Raw genomic sequence first — 24,119 nt, forward strand, 5'->3', positions numbered from 1 at the left:
CATATGTGCATGTTTTTATGACTTCACATTTCTGTCTGGAGACCCAAGAGGCTCTGAGTTTCTCTTCCTAGTTCTCCGCCACTGTTCGCCTCTCTGTCAGCGTGTCAAGGGTAGTCAGAGCTTATTCCAGCCGGCCGAGAGCCTCGGACAGGGATGGCTGGCTGATCTATGGACTTGCTCAAACACACACACACACACACACACACACAAGCACACGTACGCAGAAACACACACGGGCACATCCAGTGTAAAGCGGACTGGACAGGCTCCCCCATGTTAGAAAATAGACTGTCTGTATTTAGCTTGTCTGCAGGGACTCCTCGAGGCACCTCTGGCCCTGTCATTGTAAGGGACGCGGAGGCTTTGTGCTGGCGAGCGGTGATACTCGATGGGAACACAATGTTGTGGGTGGACTTGAATCTTGAATTAAATGAAGAGCAGTGCATCTGGTCTTTCTTTTGGTCTCTTGATTCAAATGCTTGCATACAGGACCATCTTGGGTCTGCAGCCTTTTAGCTAAACTCACTTTCCCAGATTAATTTCCCTTCTTGCTCTGTGTGTAAGTGAGTTAATGAAGGTAACCTTCTGAAACCTGCACTTTCACTGGTTCCTCAGAAGTGGAACTGACCGACCTTCTCTCAAATAGGGTCTTAATTCATTAATTAATTTCAGATTGTAGATCTTGTACTTGAGGCTAGTTTGCGATTAGTTGTGATTAGAGAAACCTAGAACCTGTGGAATGTACGACTAACTTCAGTCTTGTGGTGGATGCTACTTTACTGAAGTTTTTAGCACTTAATAGCTATTTTTTCATCACCCTGTTTTATGCGCAATTTGAAGTATTGCATAAAAAAACGAATGATGGAAATGGCAAATATCTTAAAAAAAGAAATAAAAAATTTATGCTCGCTTGAAGGTGTTTTTTTTTTTGTGTGAAAAAGGATTAATGTAAATAATGGGGGATGGAAATGCATTTTGCGAACAAGTTCCTCCATGTGCATCGAAAAGTCATGTGACTTTGCACTATGGGATGGCATAACCTGACTTACCAGTGGACTGATCTCAACGCACAGCTTCTAAAAAGTTGTTATGGACTTTCTTAAACACCTGAGCGAAATCGGTTGTCAAAGTATTTCAACAGGCATCCACATACGAAAGCAAATTATCATATTTATTGTTTCGTCTGCTCACTCTGAGGTGCAAGTCATTTTTTATACATGAAAATTACTATGTACACTATGTACTAGTGTCGGTTTTTTAGGAAATTAGGATTTTGTTCCCTATAACTCATTGGATGGAAACAATGTTTTATTGGAAAATGCTTTATACGATATAAAAATTTTGCAAAAAAAAGTTACATTCACAACTTTGGATGGAAACCCGGCTAATGTTTTGTTCTATCTAAAAAATGTTAAGGTCTCTGCTGGAAAAAGCCGGCTTAAACTCAGACTAACTCTTAACGCCAGCCTAATCCATCTGGGTTTTGGGCACTATGTAGTCGGTCAGCCTGGGGTTCCAACTTAAACCTGTCAAAACCGGTTTAGGCAAGGGGTTTTTAAAGCAAAAGTAGCACTAGTTGCATTGTGTTCCTCCTTATTACCATTATAGTACTCATTTGAAAGTCACTTTGGATGAAAGTGTCTGCTCTGAATTAATAAATGTAAATGCTTTTGTCTTGATTGTCTGGCCACTGTTAGTTGCTACAGAAAGCTGTTTGGTTACTTCAAATGACTTTGGCCACCTGTCGATTTCAGGCAGTATTGAGTTCAAGCACTGTCTATCCAAGTAATTGAAAGTCTCCTTTCCTTTTTGTTACACAGGCTGCGCGTTCCTCACCTACTGCGCCCGCGAGTCGGCCATCAAAGCCCAGAACGCCCTCCACGAACAGAAGACACTGCCGGGGGTAAGTTTACTGCCAGCCTTTCGCCTCACCTCTTTAAGAGGGCCACCATGCCAGTCAAAGCCAAAGCCGTATGTTTTAGACAGAGAGCTAAAGCCTTTGGAGCAGAAATCAGTCGATAACCCAGCCTTTTAAGATCAGGCTTTGAGCCGTTTCATGGTACTTCTCCCCGGGGACATTTGCAAGCATTGATCCGATGCTTTCAGCGCAGGGCTTGGGGATGCAGTGATAGCGAATGTCAATTCATTTGTTCTCTCAATTTTTCCCAAACTGCTCCATTTACGCAAAAAGCCAGTGTGCCATTGTTGCCCCGTCGCACAAAAGTATTCCAGACGCGCAAAAATAAACATAGCGGGGGGCAGCGAGAGCGTTTCCATTGAGGGCTGTGTGCTCCTGAGGATGGCTGGCAATTGCGATGTCATTCAAAGCACAAAACACACAAGGAGGTCCAACAGGAGTCTTTCCGGCCATAAACAGCCATAGTGAAGGGTGTAACAATGACATATTGTTGCTATGCAGCGCCAGCCGGACAGACATCTCCTGAAGGAACCTGCAGGAAACTTGGATTCACAGGGAGCAATGCAGATGCACCAGTACCATTGCTTTTGTGGCTTTTTGAGCCTTTTTATGGGTTTCTGAATAATAACTTTATTTGTTTATAGCATGTTTTGTTTTTGTTCTTGTTTTTTGTTTTGCTTTGCTTTTTTTTTTTTTTTTTTTTTAACCTTGCTTTGCTTTTTTGTTTTATTCTTTGCGTTGTAAACTGTTGTATTTTACCTTTTTTATATTACACTTTATTTATTTATTTATTTGTTTGTTTGTTTGTTAATTTGGCATCATAGATGGAGATAATGCACCAGCAACATTGCTTTTGTGCCTTGTCCCCCTTTTTTGAACATCTAAAAAAGGCATTATTTGTTTGTTTATAGCTTTATTTGTTAATAGCATGTCATGTCTTGTTTTTTATTTTTTGTTTGCTTTGCTTTGCTGTTTTGTTTTTTGCCTTGCTTTGCTTTTTTGTTTTATTCTGTTCTTTGCTTTATTTTATAAATTATTATATTTTACTGTTAAATGTTGTTATTTTAAGATTACATTTTATATTATTGTTATTATTATTTTTTATTAATTTGGCAAAATATGGTACCAGCAACATCTTTTCTTTTCTTTTCTTTTCTTTTTCTAAATAATGACATTGTCTTTGAGCAGCTGCCAGAAAAATGAGCAAAGTTTGACCATGCAATTTTTTGTTATGTTTGGTTTATTATTAAATTATGAAATATTATTTTTAGTTTTATCTTTTTAATTTTGACGTTACATTCTATATTACTATTTAGTTTGTTTATATTACTATTTATTAATTTTGCCATCATATATGCATATATATATATACGGTTTATTTTGTTTCCCATTTGTTCTTTGCTTTTGCTTTAGTAAAGATTTTAAAATGTTGTTCTTAAATTTTTTATTTATTTTGAAATTACATGATTATTATATTCTTAATATTTAATTTAATTGAATTGTTTGTTTTTTACTTTATATTTTTCTACAACTGTTTTTGGCTTATTGTGCCAAAATCCTTAATAGTGAAACTTCTTTATTCCTTCTGAAATAAGTTTTTTTCATTATAAATTATATCATCAGGAATTTAAGTCAAACACTGGCTAATTCTCAGATTTTTTTTTTAATTTCTTAGTATTTTATGTTTCCTCTTTTGTTCAAGTTGGCATGATGTTAGTTCATATTAGTCATCCACTTGTATTACAGAGTTTCTATAAATTTGAATTAGAAATATGATATACACGTTCAAAGGTGCCTAAGGTTGCGGATCGTTGAAACCTTTATGTAAGAAGCCTCAAAATGAAAAGTTTTAAAGAAGAAGCCAATGACAAGTGGTATCCAACATTCGATTTAGTGCCACTATGTCAAAACCCACACACACTTGTACCCCCAGGAGAACATTTGAGCCTGAAAGGAGAAAAAAAGATGAAGGGATGTGACACATATCACCCAGGCCTGTTGAGAATATATCACAACTTCAAGACTGCACTGTGGGGTGAGAGAAATACACGCACATGTACACAGGCTTGCTGCATGTGTGACATCATTGCATCAGCTTCATTTACCAGTGTTGTCATCCCCTGAGACAACTGCGAAGAAGGTAGTAGGTGTTTGACGAAGAGTCTGAGAACTAGAGACGTGTTTTTATGTGCATGTGTTTGCCTGCTAGAAATAGGACATGCTGGTTGACTAGTTCCTCTCTATTTATTTGGTACATGTATATTTTAGTTGTAATATTTCAGTGGTGGTGTGCTCTAATTAGCATGCTGACAATGTGGTGCACTGTAAAATCCTCTCAGGAAAAGGTGTGTCTTCTGAATTTAACCAATTCAAAACACTGTGTCTGTACCTATACAAATTTAAACAGACACTTTAGCTGTTGCATCATGTCTCGCACTGGTTTTTTGATTACCACAACATGAGTTTTTCTATCAGTGTCTCACATTTTTAAAGAAGCACCACAAAATCCTTCATTCGGTTGTGCTCTAGATATTTTTTTTTTTTTTTTAACACAAGAACATGTCTTAAATACCCCCAAAGAAATGTGTCCAATTTGGGTCAGGTGAACCTGAAACCAGTCTAATTATTCAGGGCTTTTTCTTAAAGGGACAGGTCACCCCAAAATAAAAATTTATTCCAAGCCTTATTGATGCTTGTACTTTTGTTTCGTCCATGCAGTAAAGCCAATGAGTCCAATGTTTTTTTTTTTTTTTTTTTTTTACTCCATTGACATACGGGTGAATATATAATGACAGAATTTTTATTTTTGGGTCAAAATTTTCTCACCCTAATGTCATTCCAAACATTAATGGTTTTCTTTTCGCAAAACATTAAAATAAGATATTTTGAAGAAATCTGGCAACCAAACAGTTTTGGTTCCCATTGACATCCACTGTATTCTTTGTCCATACAGTGGAAGTCAATGAGAACCCGGCATTGTTCGGTTACCAACAATTTCTTCAAAATATCTTCTTTTATGTTTTGCGAAAAGAAAGAGTAAATCATAATATAAATTTCAATTTGGATGAATTGTCCCATTTAATCACAGTTAACCCACGACTAATCCATTTTACCAAGAAATGTGGTTGACAAACACGCTCTTTCTTCCGTGTATATCTGCCAGAGTGGCCTGCAGTGAGTCTTGGACAAACAGCCTATCCCTAAATCTTTCCCCAACAACCCCCCCCGTCTCAATACGTTGATGCTAAGCAGATATGCCAGTTGTTTGTTTGCTAAATCCTGCTTGATATGCAGATTGCCAGAGGCTACGGAGTAATTCATGTAAACTAGAGAGGACCTATAAGTTATTTATGCTTGTGTTTTGTCCTTAACACTTGACTGACCATCCCTCTTAGCAAAAACCTTGATGGGAGATGATCAGTTAGACTCCTGCTCCAGTGTTATTTATATTATTAAATATTCTATTAAATCAAAATTAGCTTTTTTTAAATTATTTTTAAGAATTTTGTTTGTTTTGTCACTTATTTGTATTATTTTTTTATTGCTATTGACGTTTAATTTAAATTGTTTAAATTGTTATTTTTATTTGAGTTATTGCTTTCCTGTTAGCAGTTTTAGCACTTATTTTAGTTAAACTGCCAAGGCCTTATTTTCATGTAGTTTTTCATGTAATATTTATATTTTATTTTATATCAGCATTATATTGTTTTTATTAATCTTAGTTGACAATAACAGCCCTGTTCCACTCATGTCATATGCAAACTGTTAGTTATATGTTGAGGCTTATGGGGCACATGAGCCCCATTATCGGAGGAGGAAGTTGGGTGAAGGCATGGAAGGCGTTCTGACAGCTGTCCGCCTCGATAGCGCTTTCCCATCAGTGACCTCTGAGGAACATTAGCTTCGCAGTGTGCGAGATGTGGTGATAACGTCACCGTGTATACATGGCAGCTTGTCAGGATCGTCTAGGGCTAACGGAGGCGTTCTGTGTATGTTTATGCATAATGGGATGGGTGTTTGATTTTGTTGGTGTGTATGTGTAGTCAGTGTCTGGATGGCCATTTTGAGTCATTTTGTAGTTGAGTACTTTAAAACGGGCATAGAAATGATCTGAAATGTTTGGAGAAATATTATGAACCTTATCTTTGAATATTAGTTAGGTGATGTAGCCTTTGGCAAGTGAGCACTTCAAATAGTATGATTACTGTTTATCAGTTCATTTTGTCAACAAAACAAAGAATTCTTAAAAAAGTTAATAAAAATAATAATAACTGGATATTTCTAAAAGGTGTTTTGCTAAATCCTTGCTATAATTAAAATTAAAAGATTTTTTACTTAAATACAATTATATTGAAAAAAAAATTCTACAACTTTAGAAATATTTTTTTTAAGGGAATTTAATAATAATAATAATAATAATAATAATAACTACAACAACAATAACAACTACAATAATAATAATAATAAAAGTTATTGGACATTTATGTAATAATATTTAATTACAATTATTAATAAAATTAATAATAGGTAAAAATCTTTGTTTTTATTTAATAATAATAATAATAACAAATTAAAACCACTTTAATAATATTATTAAAAATAATAATGTTTGATTAATACATAAAAATACTTGTTATTGATATTAAATAAAATATTATCAAATGTTTGTGTTCTTATTAACAACAACAACAAAAGCAACAATAATAGTGATAATAATAAAAGTTGTTTGATTTTATTTAATATTTAATACAAATTAATAGCAATAATATATAAAAAAGTTATACATTATTATTATTATTATTATTATTATTTTTAAAACCATTTAAATAATAATATTAAAAATAATAATGTCATTACTTGGTATTGATAATATTATTATTAAAATAAAATATTCTTAAATGTTTCTATTATTAATAGCAACCACATTACTACTACGATTACTGCTACTAAAAACATTTAAGTACATTATGAAACATATAATAACTTAACTTATTGACTATGTAAAGAATATATGACTCTTAACAAGAACCAAATGTACCAATACAAATTAAATTACATTTCAAGGAAATGTTATTGAGGTCCGTCAGCATTTAATGTAAAATGGTAACAAGAACACTGGGACTGCGACATGAATTCATCTCAGCAGTATTTTAACTGTATTTATATAAAGCATGCGCCTCTGTTTCCAAGCAGCTGGTGAAAAAGACGATTCATAACTGCAAATTGAATTTGTTGCATTATAGCGGCAAACCATTTTTTAGAATCTATCTAAATTGCTTTTAATCCACCGATTTAAGTTGCAAACAAGGTTATAGTGAAGATTCAAAATGTATTAAAAAAAATCTACATGGACAAATGTGTGAAGATATTTATGGCACGCCTTTTTTTATCTTTAGATGCAGTATAAGCCAGCATATACATCCGTCTACACTGGATATTACACAGGAAATATCCCGCTGAGTCAAAACAACGTGAAGACAAAGAAAACTGTTTGTTTTGACATTTACACAAACACCTCTGTCAACCCTGCTGTGCATTTTAAAGCCTAGTTTGGCATGCCATACGCATATAGCTACATAAAAGGCAGGTTTTTCCAACTGCATCCGTGAGAAATCAGGCACGCTCACAGATGTGTCTGTGCAGGAAGGCCGGCCACGCTTGGAGAAAATGAGAGCGGTTTCGCCACGTTTCAGCGTGTATGAGCTCATGCTGTCTGCGGGGCTCCACACCCCTGCTGGAACTGCAAATTCACCTGCTCCTCTGGAGTCAGCTCTGCCCCGCTGTAAATCCGGTGTAATTTAAGGTGTGTGTTTTACGCCCAGATCCGTTGCTTGTTCTCACATCCGTCTGTGGAAGACGTGTGAACTGGCAAATTGTCTTTTTTCCCAGAATACCATTCCCCATCCCAGAAAACCATTAGTTCCTAGCATCCTAGCATTATTATTTTTTTTAGCATCCATGGAACCTTTTACGTTCCACAAAAGGTTCTTTATATTATGTTCTTTCGATACGTTTATTTTAAAGAAATAGTTCACCCCAAAATAAAAACGGCTGAAAATGTACTCTCCCTCAGGTCGTCCAAGATGTAGATGACTTTGTTTCTTGATTAAATCTGATTTGGAGAAATTTAGCATTACGTCACTTGCTCACCAATGGATCCTGTGCAGTGAATGGGTGCCGTCAGAACGAAAGTCCAAACAGCTGATAAAAACATCACAAGTTATCCGCACAAATCCAGTCCATCAGTTAACGTCTTGTGAAGTGAGAAGCTATGTGTTTGTAAGAAACAAATCCAAAAAATGTTTCTACTTCCGGTAGAAAAGTAATCTTGTCTGAATCAGGAGAGAAATATGCAGTGATTAAGCATATACTGTGTGTGTGTGTGTGTGTGTGTGTGTGTGTGTGTGTGTGTGTGTGTGTGTGTGTGTGTGTGTGTGTGTGTGTATATATATATATATATATATATATATATATATATATATATATATAACCAAAAACAGTAGTCTTGTTTTGGATGTGTCAGTGGATTTGATGTGAGTGGACAAAAGGAGACCGACTTTTTCACTAAATTAAATATTATGGATTACAAACGGAATTCCTGCCAAAAGCAATGGTTTAATGTTAAAATGCCTTTATAATGGGGTTGTTTGTTACAGACGAGCAGCTTTTGACTTCACACGATGTTGTGTTGTGTATTGTTGTGATGTTTTTATCAGCTGCTTGTACTCTTATTCTGACGGCACCCATTTAATGCAGAGGATCCATTGGTGAGCAAGTGATATAATGTTTGATTTCTCCAAATCTGTTCTGATGATTAAACAAATTCATCTACATCTTCGATGGCATGAGTTCTTTGATTCTTGGGTGAACTATTCCTTTAAAGACTTTAACTATTCCTGTTTTGGATGCTGCTACCTGGTGAAGTCTTGTAACAATGGCGAAGCAGCAAATAATGTGATTGCTAACTCTTGTAAACTAACAAGGCTCCATTTTTAGCTTTTGATGGACATGAAATATGTAAGGAACGCAGGAGGGGTGTTACCCAGAGTGTGAACGCTGTGTGCTGACAAAGCTGTATATTTTTCTCCGAATAAACAGTGTGATAGGATGCTGACGGCCGCTCCTATCAAATCAAATTAATGAAGCGTGATTGGCATGACTATTATAAATACAGTGGGGCCCCAAATCTAATTTAAATCTGAAAGTTTGAGGAAGTTCGCAGCAAGGAAAAGTTATTACGTACAACAAATGAGACCGTTTGTACATTGTGCACTATTTTTAGGTCACTAATCAGTGCTGCTGTCATTAAAGCAGATTTGGAGAACAGCAAACACTTATTTATCCCACAATGTTTCACCCATATTATTAATACATAAGTTTTTATTAAATTAGTAAAAAGGCATATATATATATATATATATATATATATATATATATATATATATACATATATATATATATATATATATATATATATATATATATATATATATATATATATATATTTAATATATATATATATATATATATATATATTTTTTATGTTAAAATGTATGATTACTGACTAAAAGATAGATAGATATACACTAACAAATCAAAACTTGTGTTTAAGTCAACACAAAGTCCGGAGCAACATGTCTTCAGAATAGAAATCCAGCAGATTCTGTTGAATATTATGTAACCAGACGAAAATAAAAAGGCTTTAGAGTGGCACGCACAAACAGTAGCAGAGCAAATCGCCTTTATTGTTTAGCCGTTGATTTGGATCTACAAAACAAACAGTGATTCTCCTTCTCTGATAATCTCTAATATGATTTTCAGCATTTGTTTGCCTTTGGATTTTGGAAAATATGTACATTCGAGTGTATTTCCTGCGGTCTGCCTGTCTCTTTCTATTTGTCTGTTTCTCTCTCAAATACGCTGATTCATTGACTTGACAATGAAGTGAGCCGCTGGATTGTGGTGCTCTCTGATGGGTGGATATTTGCGTCTGGGGTTTGTGGTAATGCAGTTACACGGCCAGCAGTGTGTGATGAATAGAAAGTCTCCAGTGCCGTCATATGAGAAATCACAGCGGACTCTGCTTCTCACTTCATGAAGTTTTATAGTGCCGCTTCCCCTGTTATGGCTTCTCCCACAAAGGAGAGATGCAGACGTATGACTGCAGCGTTACACGGGGTGTGTGCGCGCCTGTGTGTGTAATGGCACAGTGGTGTAATGTACATAGTAAAAAGCCATTGCACTAGAGTGATCCTCAGGGATTTCACTTCCCACAACCCTGAAATAAGAGGAACAGCTGAAGTAACATGGTCTTTCTTTCTTTCTTTCTTTCTTTCTTTCTTTTGTACCCGGCAAGTCTGTATAAGGGCCATGTTTTTTGGGATATTTACCATGTTATGGCATTCTTTAAAGTACCGTGAAGTAGTCCAACATGTATACAGTAGTTCAGTGTTGTGGTATATTTTAAATCACTGCTTTATTTTAGTAATATACAGCATGGTACTGAATGTACTATGGTACTTCGCTAAGTAGTACGAGGTGCTTTTTATATATTAACCATAGTTTCTATTATGGAAGGTCATTTGTGCCAAAAAAATCTTGGTTTGAAGTTGCAAGTCAAATTTATGAGATAAAAGACTCATTATTAGGACTCATAATAGTCAAACATGTATATCAGAATTTTGATTTTGTTTGTATCTCATAATTTATAACTTTTGATCTCATTTTTTATCTTAATTTCAAATTGTACTTCATAATTTTTACTCTGTCAGTTGTTAAAATATATTGTTTTGACTTTGTATGTCAAATTTGACTTTTTGCCACAATCTCATAGTTTCTACTGTTTATGCTCGAATTTTTGTTTTCTTTTTGTCAATATTTATCCTGATCATTTTAACTTTTATCTCATAATTTTTTTTTTCATAATAGTTTTAATGTAATTTTCAACTTTGTATCTTAGTTTCATCTTTATCATAGTTTATATCTCATAATTTCAGCTTCATCTCTTAATTATCTCTTAAATATCATTATTAATATGATATTAGCATCTCATGATTTCAACTTTTTGGATTTTTTTTAGAATTGTCTTCAAGTCAATTTTGTCAATATTTATTATCTATATACTCATAATTATACATCTTTGACATAATCATGTTTTAATATCATTTTTGACTTTCTGTCTCAGTTTTGACTTTTTGTCTTAATTTTTTTTTTTTTTCAAATCTCAAAATATCAGTTTTGAGTGCCCTGTAAATACCATATTAGTCTTTTCTTTTCTTTTCTTTTCTTCCTCCCCGCACTAGATTTGCCAGATGTTTCGCCAAACCTCACCGTCCCATGAGCCATTTGCTTATTTGAAGGTATTTAGTGAAAAGCTGGCGGTGCACTTTGGCACGTTCCTGTGAGAAAGAACAACAAAAACAACACATAAACAAGCTAATGGCTTCCTTATCTGCACTGCCGAACAAGGCTTTTCTTAATTGGTTCAGATTTGAGAACAGTCCCATTCCCACAACTTTTCGCCTGGAATTTCGTGTTGTGACTTGTCCTTCTGTTTCACTTTTAAACACAGCTAATGCTTCAGATTGAAGTGGAGTCCCGCTTCCCATTCGAACCATAAATGTTCTCCAGATATCCAGGAACGTTGCCAGTTTCTGTCTTCCATTACAAATATGACCCTCATAGTAATGGAAATATGCCTTGAAAACAAAATAATCCTCCAAACCGGGCTATTAGTTAGGCGCTCTTCTGGCACGAGTGCTTTTTTGTTGGCTGTACGAGTTGGTAAAAAAAAAAACTATTAATGTGTGTATTTTTTATTTTTAGTCTCTTTCAGGTTGTAGCTGGACTGGGGAGCAGCCATCTGTGGGATTGAGTCATGTGACGATGTGATCTGGGTTAGCTGTGCGAAGTGTGTGTGTGTGTGTGTGTGTGTGTGTGTGTGTGTATACATGAGTCGGAGTTGTAGTGGTTGTACTTTCAGCACATCGCTCTCTCTCTTGGGTCTTGTCTGAAGGAGTCTGGCTTCAGGACAGGAGGAATGAGGGCCCGGTGAAGACCCACATCTCCCGCCTGCCAATCTATCTTCCTGTCCCCTTCGCTGCCGTGTGAGTGCAGGTGCAGCCCAGTGAGCTCTTAGCTAGAGACAAAGGGAGGGGAGGATACAGGAAAGACAAATAGTGGCCAGTCGTTTCTGAAGCTTTTTCGAGGTTGGAGATTGGACTTTGGAATGAACGAAGTGGCACGGTGAAGCTGGGTCATTTTTTGGGTTAGGTTCAGGTGTGAAGTTACTGTGTGGTGGTTGAAACAAGTCAGTTTTTAATAGTGGAAGATAGTCACATATTAGTTCACCTATTCCTCTATTAGTCAACGAAAAATCCTCTTTGTTATTTACAATTGGGGCAAAAATATCGGCCGATATTTATAAACCGATAATTATTACGTTATGGACAATAAGGGATAAATGCTGTAAATAAACTAAATATTCAAATAAGAAATGTAAAATTTTTAAATATAAATCATATTTATGTGTAAACAATCTTGTGTAAAAAATATACACTGCAAACTAAAACATTAAGTAATTGGAGTAAAGTATAAAGAAAATTATTGAAACTTTTAAATACAAATTAAATGTATATTCTGCTTTGTTTAAATAAATCAAAGAAAACCAAAGTCAATAAACAAGGAAAACAATTAAATAGAAAAGTAATAAAACATTTAAATATACATTGCATTTCTGTGCTACTTTGTGTAAATACAAAAAAAGACAACAACTGAAAACCTTGAAAGTTAAAATATAAAATAAAAAAAGAAATATTAAATGTAATAAAATATTACATCAATTTATATTGCTACATTTAGGTAAAACAAACAAACAAACAAACAAACAAAAAACCTGAAAACCTAACAAATAAATAAAGTAAAAAGCTTACTAAAATAAGTAACATTTAAAAATAAATATTATTAATAAATGCTGAAACATAATATATAAATTATGTACCATTTTGTACAATTTTATATAATAATAATAATATTAATAATAAACAAAAACAAAATCTATAATATAGAATCACATGATATGACCCGTGATATCAAGGTGTTGGTCACCTCTGGTTTGGGAAAATCCCATTTTAAATGACATCTTGCAGCAGGTCCTAATTGCTTCCCACCTCGAGGAAGATGAAACGAACGAAATCCGGCGCTGCGGAGCTGGAAAGATTGTTTAGAATTAGAGAGATAAAGAATGACAAAACAAAAAGAAGCGAGGTCTCTGAGGCAATGAATCCAGTGAAGACAAATCTAGCAATAAGGAGTAGGAGATTAGCGCTAGCTAGAGGGAACGAATAAGAGGAAGGAGAGAGAAATCAGGAGGAGGCGAGGACACAGGGTCATGCCGACAGCTTGAAGCCATACTTTCAGCGGGGTGTGAGAGCAGAAGTTCAAGTTAAAACCAGAGAGAACCCCCCCCACATCTCATTATATCTCAGTCTCTCTCCATCCCTCATTTAAAAGGCAGATCTGCCCTGAACACAGAAGGTAGGGCATCGTGTTTGTCGGAGGATACAAGGCCCCCGTCCGATTCGCTGTGGGTTGTGTCATTATGTTTGATTGACAGGAGCCGTGACGAGGGACTGTCCTCCCCGGAGGTTAGATTAGGCTGGCGAGGCCTTCAACACTCACGCGTGGAGCATGTGAGGCCGTGACCCTGAACATGGGCGGACGGGGAAAGTGTGTCTCAGGTGATAGAGGTCATATCACTGAATGCTGGTCTGGTATTTTAAGGAATATTCTGAGAATCTTTTTTTTTTTTTTTTGTTATTTATATTTTTATTTTTACTCTAGATTTGATGTACTTTTACTTTTTAATGCACAGTTTTGCCACATATGTTGTGATCTAGTAAATATATATCAAAATATGGAATGTATCAACATTTTAATATTACTGTTGGACTGTTTCATGGTATTTCGAAAAATATAATAATAATAATAATAATAATAATAATAATAAGCATAGTATTGTTAAAATATTAAACAAAAATATTACTATTGTAATGTTTTAATAATATTAAAATATTAATTAATTATATATATATATATATATATATATATATATATATATATATATATATATATATATATATATATATATATATATATATTAATAATACGATTATTCTTACTGATGATTCTTACTGAAAACTAATTTAATTTCATAGTACAATAAAAAATTATAAAAAATATACTACTACCACTACTACTAATAATAATAGTAATCAGAGTCTTTAAGAAAATTACGGTGATATTTTACCATAATACAAATAATAAAATAAGAAATATTACTATTGTGATGTTTCAATAATAAGTAATTATTATTATCAAATTAAATATAAAATTACAATTTAACAGCATTTTAGAAAATATAATAATAATCATCATCATCATCAGAGTGTTTAAAAAAACTACAGTGATATTTTACCATTATTTAGACAAATAATAAAATAAGAAATATTGACATATATTGACATATTGATTTTATTTCACTGTTATAAAAGTATAATATACATTTATTGTAAGTTTGTATAATTTTATTATCATTATTATTATCTGGCATGTAAAAGAAAACAGTCCTGAGCTCTGCATGCACTTAAATCCTTCTGTTCAGACAACAGCTAAAAAAAATAAAATAAATTAAAATATTGTAAATTAAGTAAGCAGTTTATCTGCATCAAAATCATGGTGGCTTTACTATTGATACCTTGAATATTTAAAAATTAACAAATTGGCCCCCTTTTGTAAGTGTCTATTAAACCCCGATTGAGCTCAACTTGTACTGAGCCCAGAACATTCCTTCAAAGAGCTGTGGGGAAGAAGGACATCGTGGAAAAGTAAACGACACATAATAAAACATCTTCATCGTTAGCGGATGCCTGTTGATTAATATAATGTGAGAATCACAGTGTGTGTGAGGGCTGTGTGGATGGATATTATGTTCTCTGGAGAACGGGTTCTTGTCGATCATGTTGAGCTGGTTTGGAGAGCTTGCCATACGGAGGTGCGGAAAGTGTGACTGCACTCTCTGTTCGGCTGAAAGAAACTCCAGTCCAACAGCTGAGTGTAGTTAAAGTCTGTGCTGGAGGTCGCTGTCCAGTGCTGAAACACATTGTTGACTTTGTCTATAAGAAACACATATAGACTCTGTCTATAAGAGCTTAAAATCTAAAGCTTCAAACTGCAGATCTTTCCAAAAATAAATGAATGATTAAATAAACTTTCAAATCAGGTTTTGTCAAGCCTACACTCAGAGTTTAAATTTAGTAACTTTGCTTATATATATATATATATATATATATATATATATATATATATATATATATATATATGTATATATAATGGCTTTCATTGTATGCAAAAAATAAATAAATAAAAACAAAAATAATAGTAATAATAATTATAAATACATACATAAATAAATAAATGTGCAGCACTTGCTATAGTCGCTGTCCGGTGCTGAAATGCAGCACTGAATCACAACTGTCTTCTTTATTCACGAAGTAAACTGTAAACTGTTTTCAAACAGATTTAAATTCTGATCAAACTCTAACTGCATTAGATACATCGCGAGGAGACTTCGAGTGACACAAATGTCATTTGTTCGCCTCGCTGCCGGCGGGGAAGCGGGCCTCGCCAGCTAGAGATCTCCTCCTCAGAGCCTATGCGCCGATGCCTCACAGCTGGGGTGAATCCGCCCGCGGTGCATCTCGGAGGCAATTTTGAGCCGAAGCGCTCCGTGCGACGAGCCGATCAGCATCTTTGAAAGCTGCTCGCCATGTTGTCCACTCTCATTATGGAGAGTCTGCCACCCAAAGTCAGATAACAACGAAATGCAGCTAATAGCACATTGGTCGCATTGTCTTTGTCTGGGGGATGAAAAAAAAATTCAAGGATTTTGGTCGTGAACTGTGCTGCGCAACGGCAACCGATCCATTATGGAGCACCGTGATGAACACCAAAAGCCTCCCGGGGATAATCATTAAGATGTCAGCATGGCACTGTATGGCGAGCGGACTGAATATTGCAGTGTTCTTTGAGGGGGAGAGAAAAAAGAAAGCAATCACGGTGCCCCGGTGCCTCTAGATAGCACACGAAGTTGCGGTGATGCATGTTTTTCATATAATAGAAGCGCATTGTCCGGCGAAGAGGGTCAATACATTCATTTCAAATTGCAAAGGGGCCAATAAAATCACCAGGAGCTGAAACACACCCTTTTGAAACAATATTTATATTATAAATCACCCCTTTGGGGTTAAACGAGCTGTTTGTTGAATGCATGAGTGTATATATTTAGTGTGTGTGTTTGCTCCGGGCCCGTGCATGTGTTTGTGAGTTGAATTGAGTTGTAGCATGCCGTCACCTCTCGCCTCCGGGGCTGGCTGGCCAGTCGCCATGGCAACAGTGAGAAACTACATACCAGACCGATGCACGATCCATTAGGTGAGAGAACGGGAGGGGGGGACAAGACAACTCACATTTATTTACTGGGTTTATTTACCCTATTTTTCCCTTATTTATAATTTATGATGTATTGATCTGTGTCAGTGATGGACAGAAGGAAGGTTTCCACGAGGATATACTAGCTTTTGTTCCCTTCGATTAGAAAAGGAGATTCAGTCAGTAGTTTGGGCGTATGACACCGAGCCGCCACTGAACAGAGGAGCGTCTTTGAGGTCCTGTGTCCTCCTTTTACCCTGCTTTTTTGTGGCATTGCAGGCAGATTTATTGGGCACTTGGTACCATGGATGTGTTTTTGATATACTAGCATTAGTGGCAATCAGTGTTCTTTTGTATTATTTGTATTTATTTTTTATTTATTTAATGATTTATTATCATTTAGCTTTTATATTTTCATTTTCTATTTTAATTTGTTTTAGTAATTTTATTTGTGTTTTTTATTATACATTTTTCGTATATTTCCATATATATATTTCTTTTTTTAGAGATAGCAAACTCTACCATCGTATGTTGAACATATACCATGGTGTTATTTGAATTACCTTAAAGTGTCATGTAAATACCATGGTATATAAACACTGTGAACAAAAAAGCATTTGTTAAATAGTTATATAACATACAACTATTGAAAAAGTACTATGATACTACCACGGAAAATCTATGTTAATACTTTTGTACACAAATTTCAGTACCATGCTGTATTTCACATTACCATAGTTTTACCATACCATCACTGTACCGTGGTACTGCCACCATGGTTATTTTGAGGGGAATGACTTCCTGTCACACATCCACTAGGTTGTTAAACACACAAACATCATTTCAGACATAAACTGGAAAAGATAAATAGATATAAGCCCCCACACGATCCACACTGGATATATGCTGCCAGCTTATGATAGTTCATTTTAAAAAGGCCACAGACTGCCCGGACCCCACAGTTCACACATCCTGCAGCTCTCGTCTGTGTTTAAGGGCCGCCTGGTGTCTAATAACACCACATTCATCGTATGTGGGTGGATGCGCAGTAGTGGCTCCTATGGGTCAGCTTCCTCCGAGGCTTTATTTTTGGGTTCTCCATAGAGAGGCATCATAGACTCTAATTTCACCTGCTTGCCAGCTCCTGTGGTCATCCATCCTGGGACCATCCATGCTTCAGTGCAGCTCCATCACGGCATTAGGAAGAGCAACAGCCTAGTTCAAGGTTTGTCCAAGCCGCTTGGCACTTTCCCAGGAGTCTGCTATGGAAAAATGGCAGAGAGGGAGCGGAAACTCATATGCATGCCAGAACGCCGTATTTCCATGTAGGCTAAACATATTGCGATGACGGTTTTGTAATAGAGCTTTATTTTTTCCAATAATAAAAAAAAATATATTCACCCCTAGACAGCACAAGCATGTCTGCAAAATGTCTGTTAAAGATCACTTGATCTAGAAAGCATCAGACATCTGTAAGATGTCAGTTTTTCATACATTCTAAATGATTAACATCTTAAAAACATCTAATATATGTCTATTTGACATCTGATAGGAAATGTCCTATAGACGTATTACAGATGAGCAAAAACAATAAAAAAGGAAATAAAAATACATCTTCCAGATGTGAATGCATGGATGTCTCCATGATGTACGTGTGCTATCAGGGTGTCTAGAGTACTCAGTTATGATTGGCCAGTTGTGACAAGTTCTGACTGATATTATCTCATTTTCGCCGTGTCTGGCAATCACAGAAGAAGTCTATTTGACGTCTGCATTTACATCTGCAAGATATTTTACTAAGTGTCTGCTCATCTGCGATAGGTTTATTGGGTATTTCCTATCAGATGCCAAAAAGATGTTTATTAGATGTCGTTAAGACGTTTATGATTTAGAATAAAACTGATGTCAGACGTTTGTAGTCAGCAGATGCTTTCCAGATCAAGAGATCTTTCTCATACATCTTGCAGACGTTTGTGTGCTATCTGAAAGTTAATATGCTGTGAAATTAACGTCATTTTTCGAATAGCGAGAAAGCTTTATCGTCAACATCGTAGCCATGTATGTCACTTTCAAACCAAGCAGTTTAGTTCTCATCAACACCGCAAATGTGCGTGACCAATTTGAACCCTTTTGTGATATGAAACCGGTGGTATTTTATTCTCTCTCACACCATACTGCGACATCACGTGATCGCGAACAAATGCAACGGCGCCATCTTGTCTTTTTATTTTGCTATACGGAAAGTAGTTTACTCACGGTTTATGTGTGTTTGGAAATAATATTGCCATTTATTCACTCTCTTTTGTTTAATTTATGCCTTTATATCACAATTTTCTCACACAACAATATTGCTGTCTATCCCACAGTGTGTTTTTGAAGGAAATTAGCTCTACAGAAATATGCCATGCTCCTTGTTTTCTCTTCTGAAAGACTATATGCTGTCAGAGAGGACAGGGTCTGTTAGTGCATCACGCTGAAGATGTCCCTCATTATAATGTGATAGCCAGCAGATTGTATCCCATTAGGGAAAACAACACGAGGTGTGCAGCATATGAAATGCTTTATCACTTTGGCAATTCAAGTGTGGGTATAAAACGGGACTGTATATATTTCTGTGGAATCTAAACAACCATTTAGGAAGCTGTGTATAGCTATGGATCATTTATTGATGAGGCTAATTGTGCTTCGAATTACATTTTTGATTTATGATCCATCTTTAATCAACTAATAAACAAGCGAATAGACAATACACGCAGATAGGACTCAAATGTATTGTTAAGGATTTTACTGGTCTCTCGAAATAAACAAATGCTTGTAATAATTATCAGTCAGTTTGCTAATCCTCATGTTGCTCTGAACTCTTATGGGTTAAGGGAATAGATCAACCAAAAATGAAAATCCGCAGGAAATGTATTCACCCTCAGGCTACATCAGAACCGATTTGGGGAAATTACATCGTTTGTTCATCAGTGGATCATCTGAAGTGAATGGGTGCCGTCGGAATGAGAGTCCAAACAGCATCACAATAATCCACAAGGGCGCCACACGGCTCCAGTCCATCAATTAACATCTTGTGAAGTGAAAAGCTGTGTGTTTATATTAAACAAATGCATAAAGACATTGCAGACTTCAAACCATTTCTTTCAGAGAAATAAATAAAAAAATCGAATCTGAATCAGGAGAGAAATATTCACATATCAAGCACCAATTATAAGTGAAAACAGTAAAGAAAATAATTTTTTTTTTTTGCAGATTATTGTAAGACATTAATTGACGTGGATTACTTGTGGATTATTGCAATGTTTTAATCAGCTGTTTGGACTTTGATTCTGACGGCACCCATTCACTGCTTATGATCCATTGGTGAGCAAGTGATTCGGTTTTGATTAGGAAACAAACTATAGCCTGAGAGTGAGTGTATCTCCAGCAAACTTTCATTTTTGGGTGAACTATTCTTTTAAAAGTGAATAGTAGCCAATTAAGTCAAGCTCCAAAAGCACCTCCTCCTTTTTTCCTTTATGGTCAACAATGACAAAAAGCTGATTTGTAAAGAAATGAAGGGGACATTTTTTTTTTATTAATAAAAAAATAAAAATAAATAAAAGATGTTGTATGTCAAAATTGTTCATTTACATCATTACATAATCCAAAGCAAACAAAAAGCCATCGCTGCCAGATCCCCTCATTCTTATCTGTGAGGGCAGGCATCTGAAAACAGACCCTGCATTATTCATTACCGGGAAGTTACACAAGAATAAATGAAGCAGTCTGTCGTCATTTGCACTACGAGACTAATTGGCTACATTCAAGCCCCTTTGGTCCTGGGGATGAGTTTAATTAAGTTCAGGTATCGAATTAAGATCATGGCACAGATTTAAATGGCTTAGCCTGGGCTAAAAATAGACAAGTGCTCCATGAATCTCTATGCGGTACTTTAAGTAAGGGTGGAGTTGGAAACATCTTCTGGTGAGAGAGCTCGTATGAGACAGCCTTTTACTATACAAAAAGTTCATATTAAAAGGTTAGTTCACCCAAATATTAAAATTATGTCATTAATGGCTCACCCTCATGTCGTTCCAAACCCGTGAGACCTCCGTTCATCTTCAGAACACCGTTTAAGATATTTTAGATTTAGTCTGAAGATAAATGGAGGTCTCACGGGTTTGGAACGACATGAGGGTGAGCCATTAATGATATAATAATGACATAATTTTCATTTTTGGGTGAACTAACACTTTAAAATAAATATTTATAAATAAGTATTAATAATATGTCTGTGTTGGACTGAATGCGAAGAAAAAACACTAATGCATTGCAAATGTATTACATAAACTTCAATTTTACAAATTTAAATTAATTGCATGTAACAAAGTGAACTTTGAAGAACTGTGTTGCTTTAGCTCATTTTAATTAAATAAACTGAACATGCAGCAAAAATCTATATATATATATATATATATTTTTTCAGTGAAGTGCATCCACTGCTCCTAGTATATTTGATTTAGTAAGGCTGTTGTGACCTTTGCGATGTGCTAGAGTATAAGGAGTATTTTTACTGCGATACGAGCTATGCATTATTGTGAAAGGAGGAATTACAGGGTTTTAGTAAGACCATCGCCCACAGGATTGGGAAGTCAGTAGTGAGCAGTCAGCAGTCAGTAGCTCTGGGAGCAGCAGCCTGAAGATTACAAATCCCATTTTAAAGCGCCACTTTTAGCCGCACCTACCCACGCACTCCAATACGTCAAGACCGCATATTTAACAAGCCAAGCTTTCCTCTTTTTCATCTCTCCATGAGAGAAGTGCAGGAGGGCTTAGAGATGTTTGCCTTTGTTCTCCTCATGGAGCTAGTTTTTTCTTTCTTTCTTTTTGTTAACGTGTAGGTGTTTTGGGTTTTGTAAGACACCTCAAATGGAAGTTTTGACAGAAAGGAATATGGGTAATAGTAATAGGCTTTAACAAGTTGTCATTTGTGTTGTACTACTTAAGTGTATTATTTTATTATTTTAGGGTTTTTTGGTTTACATAGCTGGTAGGTTTCTTTGGTAAAACTTCTGCTTTTATTTATTTTTTAGTAATAAATAATAAAAGTAATAATAGTTGCAGTAATTATGGTTTTATTATATTGTTTATTCTAAATATAGGAACAAGAAGAACAACAGCAATAATAATAATAATAGTAATAATAAAAACTCAACTTGTTGTTTATATTTTGTTATATTTGGCCACATTTATTATACCTGTTTTCAATTAATATTTTATTTATTTATTATTATTTGTTATTAGCAACTGCTATTACTAGTAATTGTTGTAATAATGATAATAATAGTTGTTGTTTTTATAATAATAAACAAAATAAGCAATAACATTGTTATATACATATATATTTTCTTTTTATAATGAATTATAATAATAATACCAATAATAGTTTATTTTATTTTTATAATATAATTAAAAATGAAACAAGTTGTAACAATGGTAATAATAATAGTAATACGTGTTGCTTATATTTTGTGTAATATAATGATAATAATAATTAGTTTTTTTTTCAATTTCTGTTATTTTTATTAAACACTATAACAACAACAATTGTTATTACTACTAAATATATGCTGTTAATACCACTTAATTGTTATAAGTTAATTAATTTTATAACGTTAATGACTACAGCAGTAACAACAACAACAACAATAATAATAATAAATACTGTTGTTGTTTATACCGTTGTTTTATTTTATATTATTTATAAAATCAGTTGTTACATTACATATACAGTAAATTACACACACACACACACACACACACACACACACACACACACACACACACACACACACACATATATATATATATATATATATATATATATATATATATATATATATATATAATATTTTTTTGTTTAAATAAAATAAAAATTTGGTTTGAATTATTTGAATTTTAGTCCTAGATTTCATATTAAATATGAATACAGGCTATTACGCTTGCACATATTGTGTAATTGTCACATTGTTAGTTCCCATGTCTTCAGGCTGTCAGTGTTGCTGTCCAAGGTGCTGAAACGAGTTCAGCCATTTGGACCTCGTCTTTTACACTAAAATAATTGTGCTCGCCAAAGGGACTGTCAGGAGCACATGAGAATAGATCTCGTGTTAAATAGTCCTGTTTTACATTGGCCTAGCTTTTGCATTTCATGCGTTGGATTCAATTGAGTTTGTTCCAGTCAAGAAATCTGTCCGTGGGCTTCAGACAAACAGCCTACCTGCCATCATGGTGCCCAGTCAAACTGCTTTGGCAGTTCGGATGAGTGTAAATGTGTTTCTTTTAACAAATTTGAGTTTCAGAGGAAAACAAATAATTGCTTTCACATCCTCGTGCATTGTCAGCCGGCTAAGTGGGGAAAAAAGGTTCAGCTTGAACGTTATTCCAACGTTTGACGGCGTGCCAAAGCGTGTGCGTGCTGCATGTGAAAACAAACTCTTGTTGAAAGTGTTCCCTTCCTCGATTGTTCCCACCTCAGTGCATCGCAATACAATTAACGATGGATGCAAATCAGGAGCAAATTATTCTGTTCAACACCGGAGCGTCTGCTTACCTGAACACACATCCTTTAGGCTATTTAATGACTGCTTTGCCCGTACTAATCTGTTCATCCATATGACAAAAATACTCGCTAGGTTTACTCGCCTGAGTGGCCGCTCTCTCTCTTTAATGCTGTGCTTCTTTTGAACCCCTCGCCCCCCTCGCTCTACATATTTACCCGCATCTCGCAATCCCGTCCCCATCAAAGCCATTTTTTTTCTCTTTTTCACTCAATGTTGATGCTTTTCTCTGGGGATTGGAGGCCTAAAGCTTCCCTACAGCCAGTTTGCAGCTTCTCTGCGTGACCCGACAGGCCTCGGCTGCACTAATGCCTTTTAAATATAGAGCATTCACACCGGTCTCTTTGCTGCCAATGGGAGGTGTGAATCCTGTTTCCTGGATTTGGGAACCTCCAACTCAGCTTGACTAGCAGGCCTGTCGGGATCCTTTTACATTCGCCTGATTGTTATTGTTTGATGGTTTTTCTAGTTTTAAGCGTGAGTGAGGCTTATGGTTAAGAAGAAACAGTTTGTTTCAAGACAATTAAGACTAATAGCACAGATCTCAAGTAAATGTAAGCTTCTTTTAGTATTTTTACTGGAAAGCATGACAAAAATACTGAATAAGAAAATGATAATTTTTTTTATATCTATTCAACTTGCGCTTAATAATAATAATAATAATAATGATATTATTATTATTATTTTATTATAAATATATACATTTATATAAAATATTTTCTTATTTTAATAATAATAAAAATAATTAAAATAATAATAGTTTTATACTAAACTAAACTAAACAAGATATTTTAATTTAGAAGTCCTGTTCTTTCAGTGTACGCCAGCTAGCTTTAGCCTTTGTTCTCGGTTTGTGCATAATTTTAATGGGGTCTCATTATAAACTATCTGCATAAATGGAGCAGATAAAAAAGATAACAACACGTTCTTTGGCTTATGATAGGAAATAACTGCTTTGGTTTCCAATTAAGCTTTTGCTTATAATTAGCCGAAAGGCTCCTTCGACCCCTTTTGCTTCAACCTCCACTTTATAATCCCCCTCCCCAACACACACACACACACACACACACACATACACACACACACACACACCTTGTCCACCCCAGTTTTTC

General features: G+C 35.1%; 1 protein-coding gene across 14 annotated transcripts in view; it reads left to right on the forward strand.

Annotated features, from left to right (window-relative positions):
• celf5a (cugbp, Elav-like family member 5a) overlaps window positions 1-24,119 on the forward strand; it is a 199,645-nt gene that overhangs the window by 13,581 nt on the left and 161,945 nt on the right. For all 14 annotated transcript variants that reach the window (XM_026198312.1, XM_026198315.1, XM_026198307.1 and 11 more), the window contains exon 2: window positions 1,821-1,903. In XM_026198312.1, coding sequence (XP_026054097.1) covers window positions 1,821-1,903 — 83 coding nt within the window. The remainder of the gene's footprint in view (window positions 1-1,820; window positions 1,904-24,119) is intronic.

This window comes from Carassius auratus, chromosome 22, assembly GCF_003368295.1.
Source record: "Carassius auratus strain Wakin chromosome 22, ASM336829v1, whole genome shotgun sequence".
NCBI classification, from domain to species: Eukaryota; Metazoa; Chordata; class Actinopteri; order Cypriniformes; family Cyprinidae; genus Carassius; species Carassius auratus.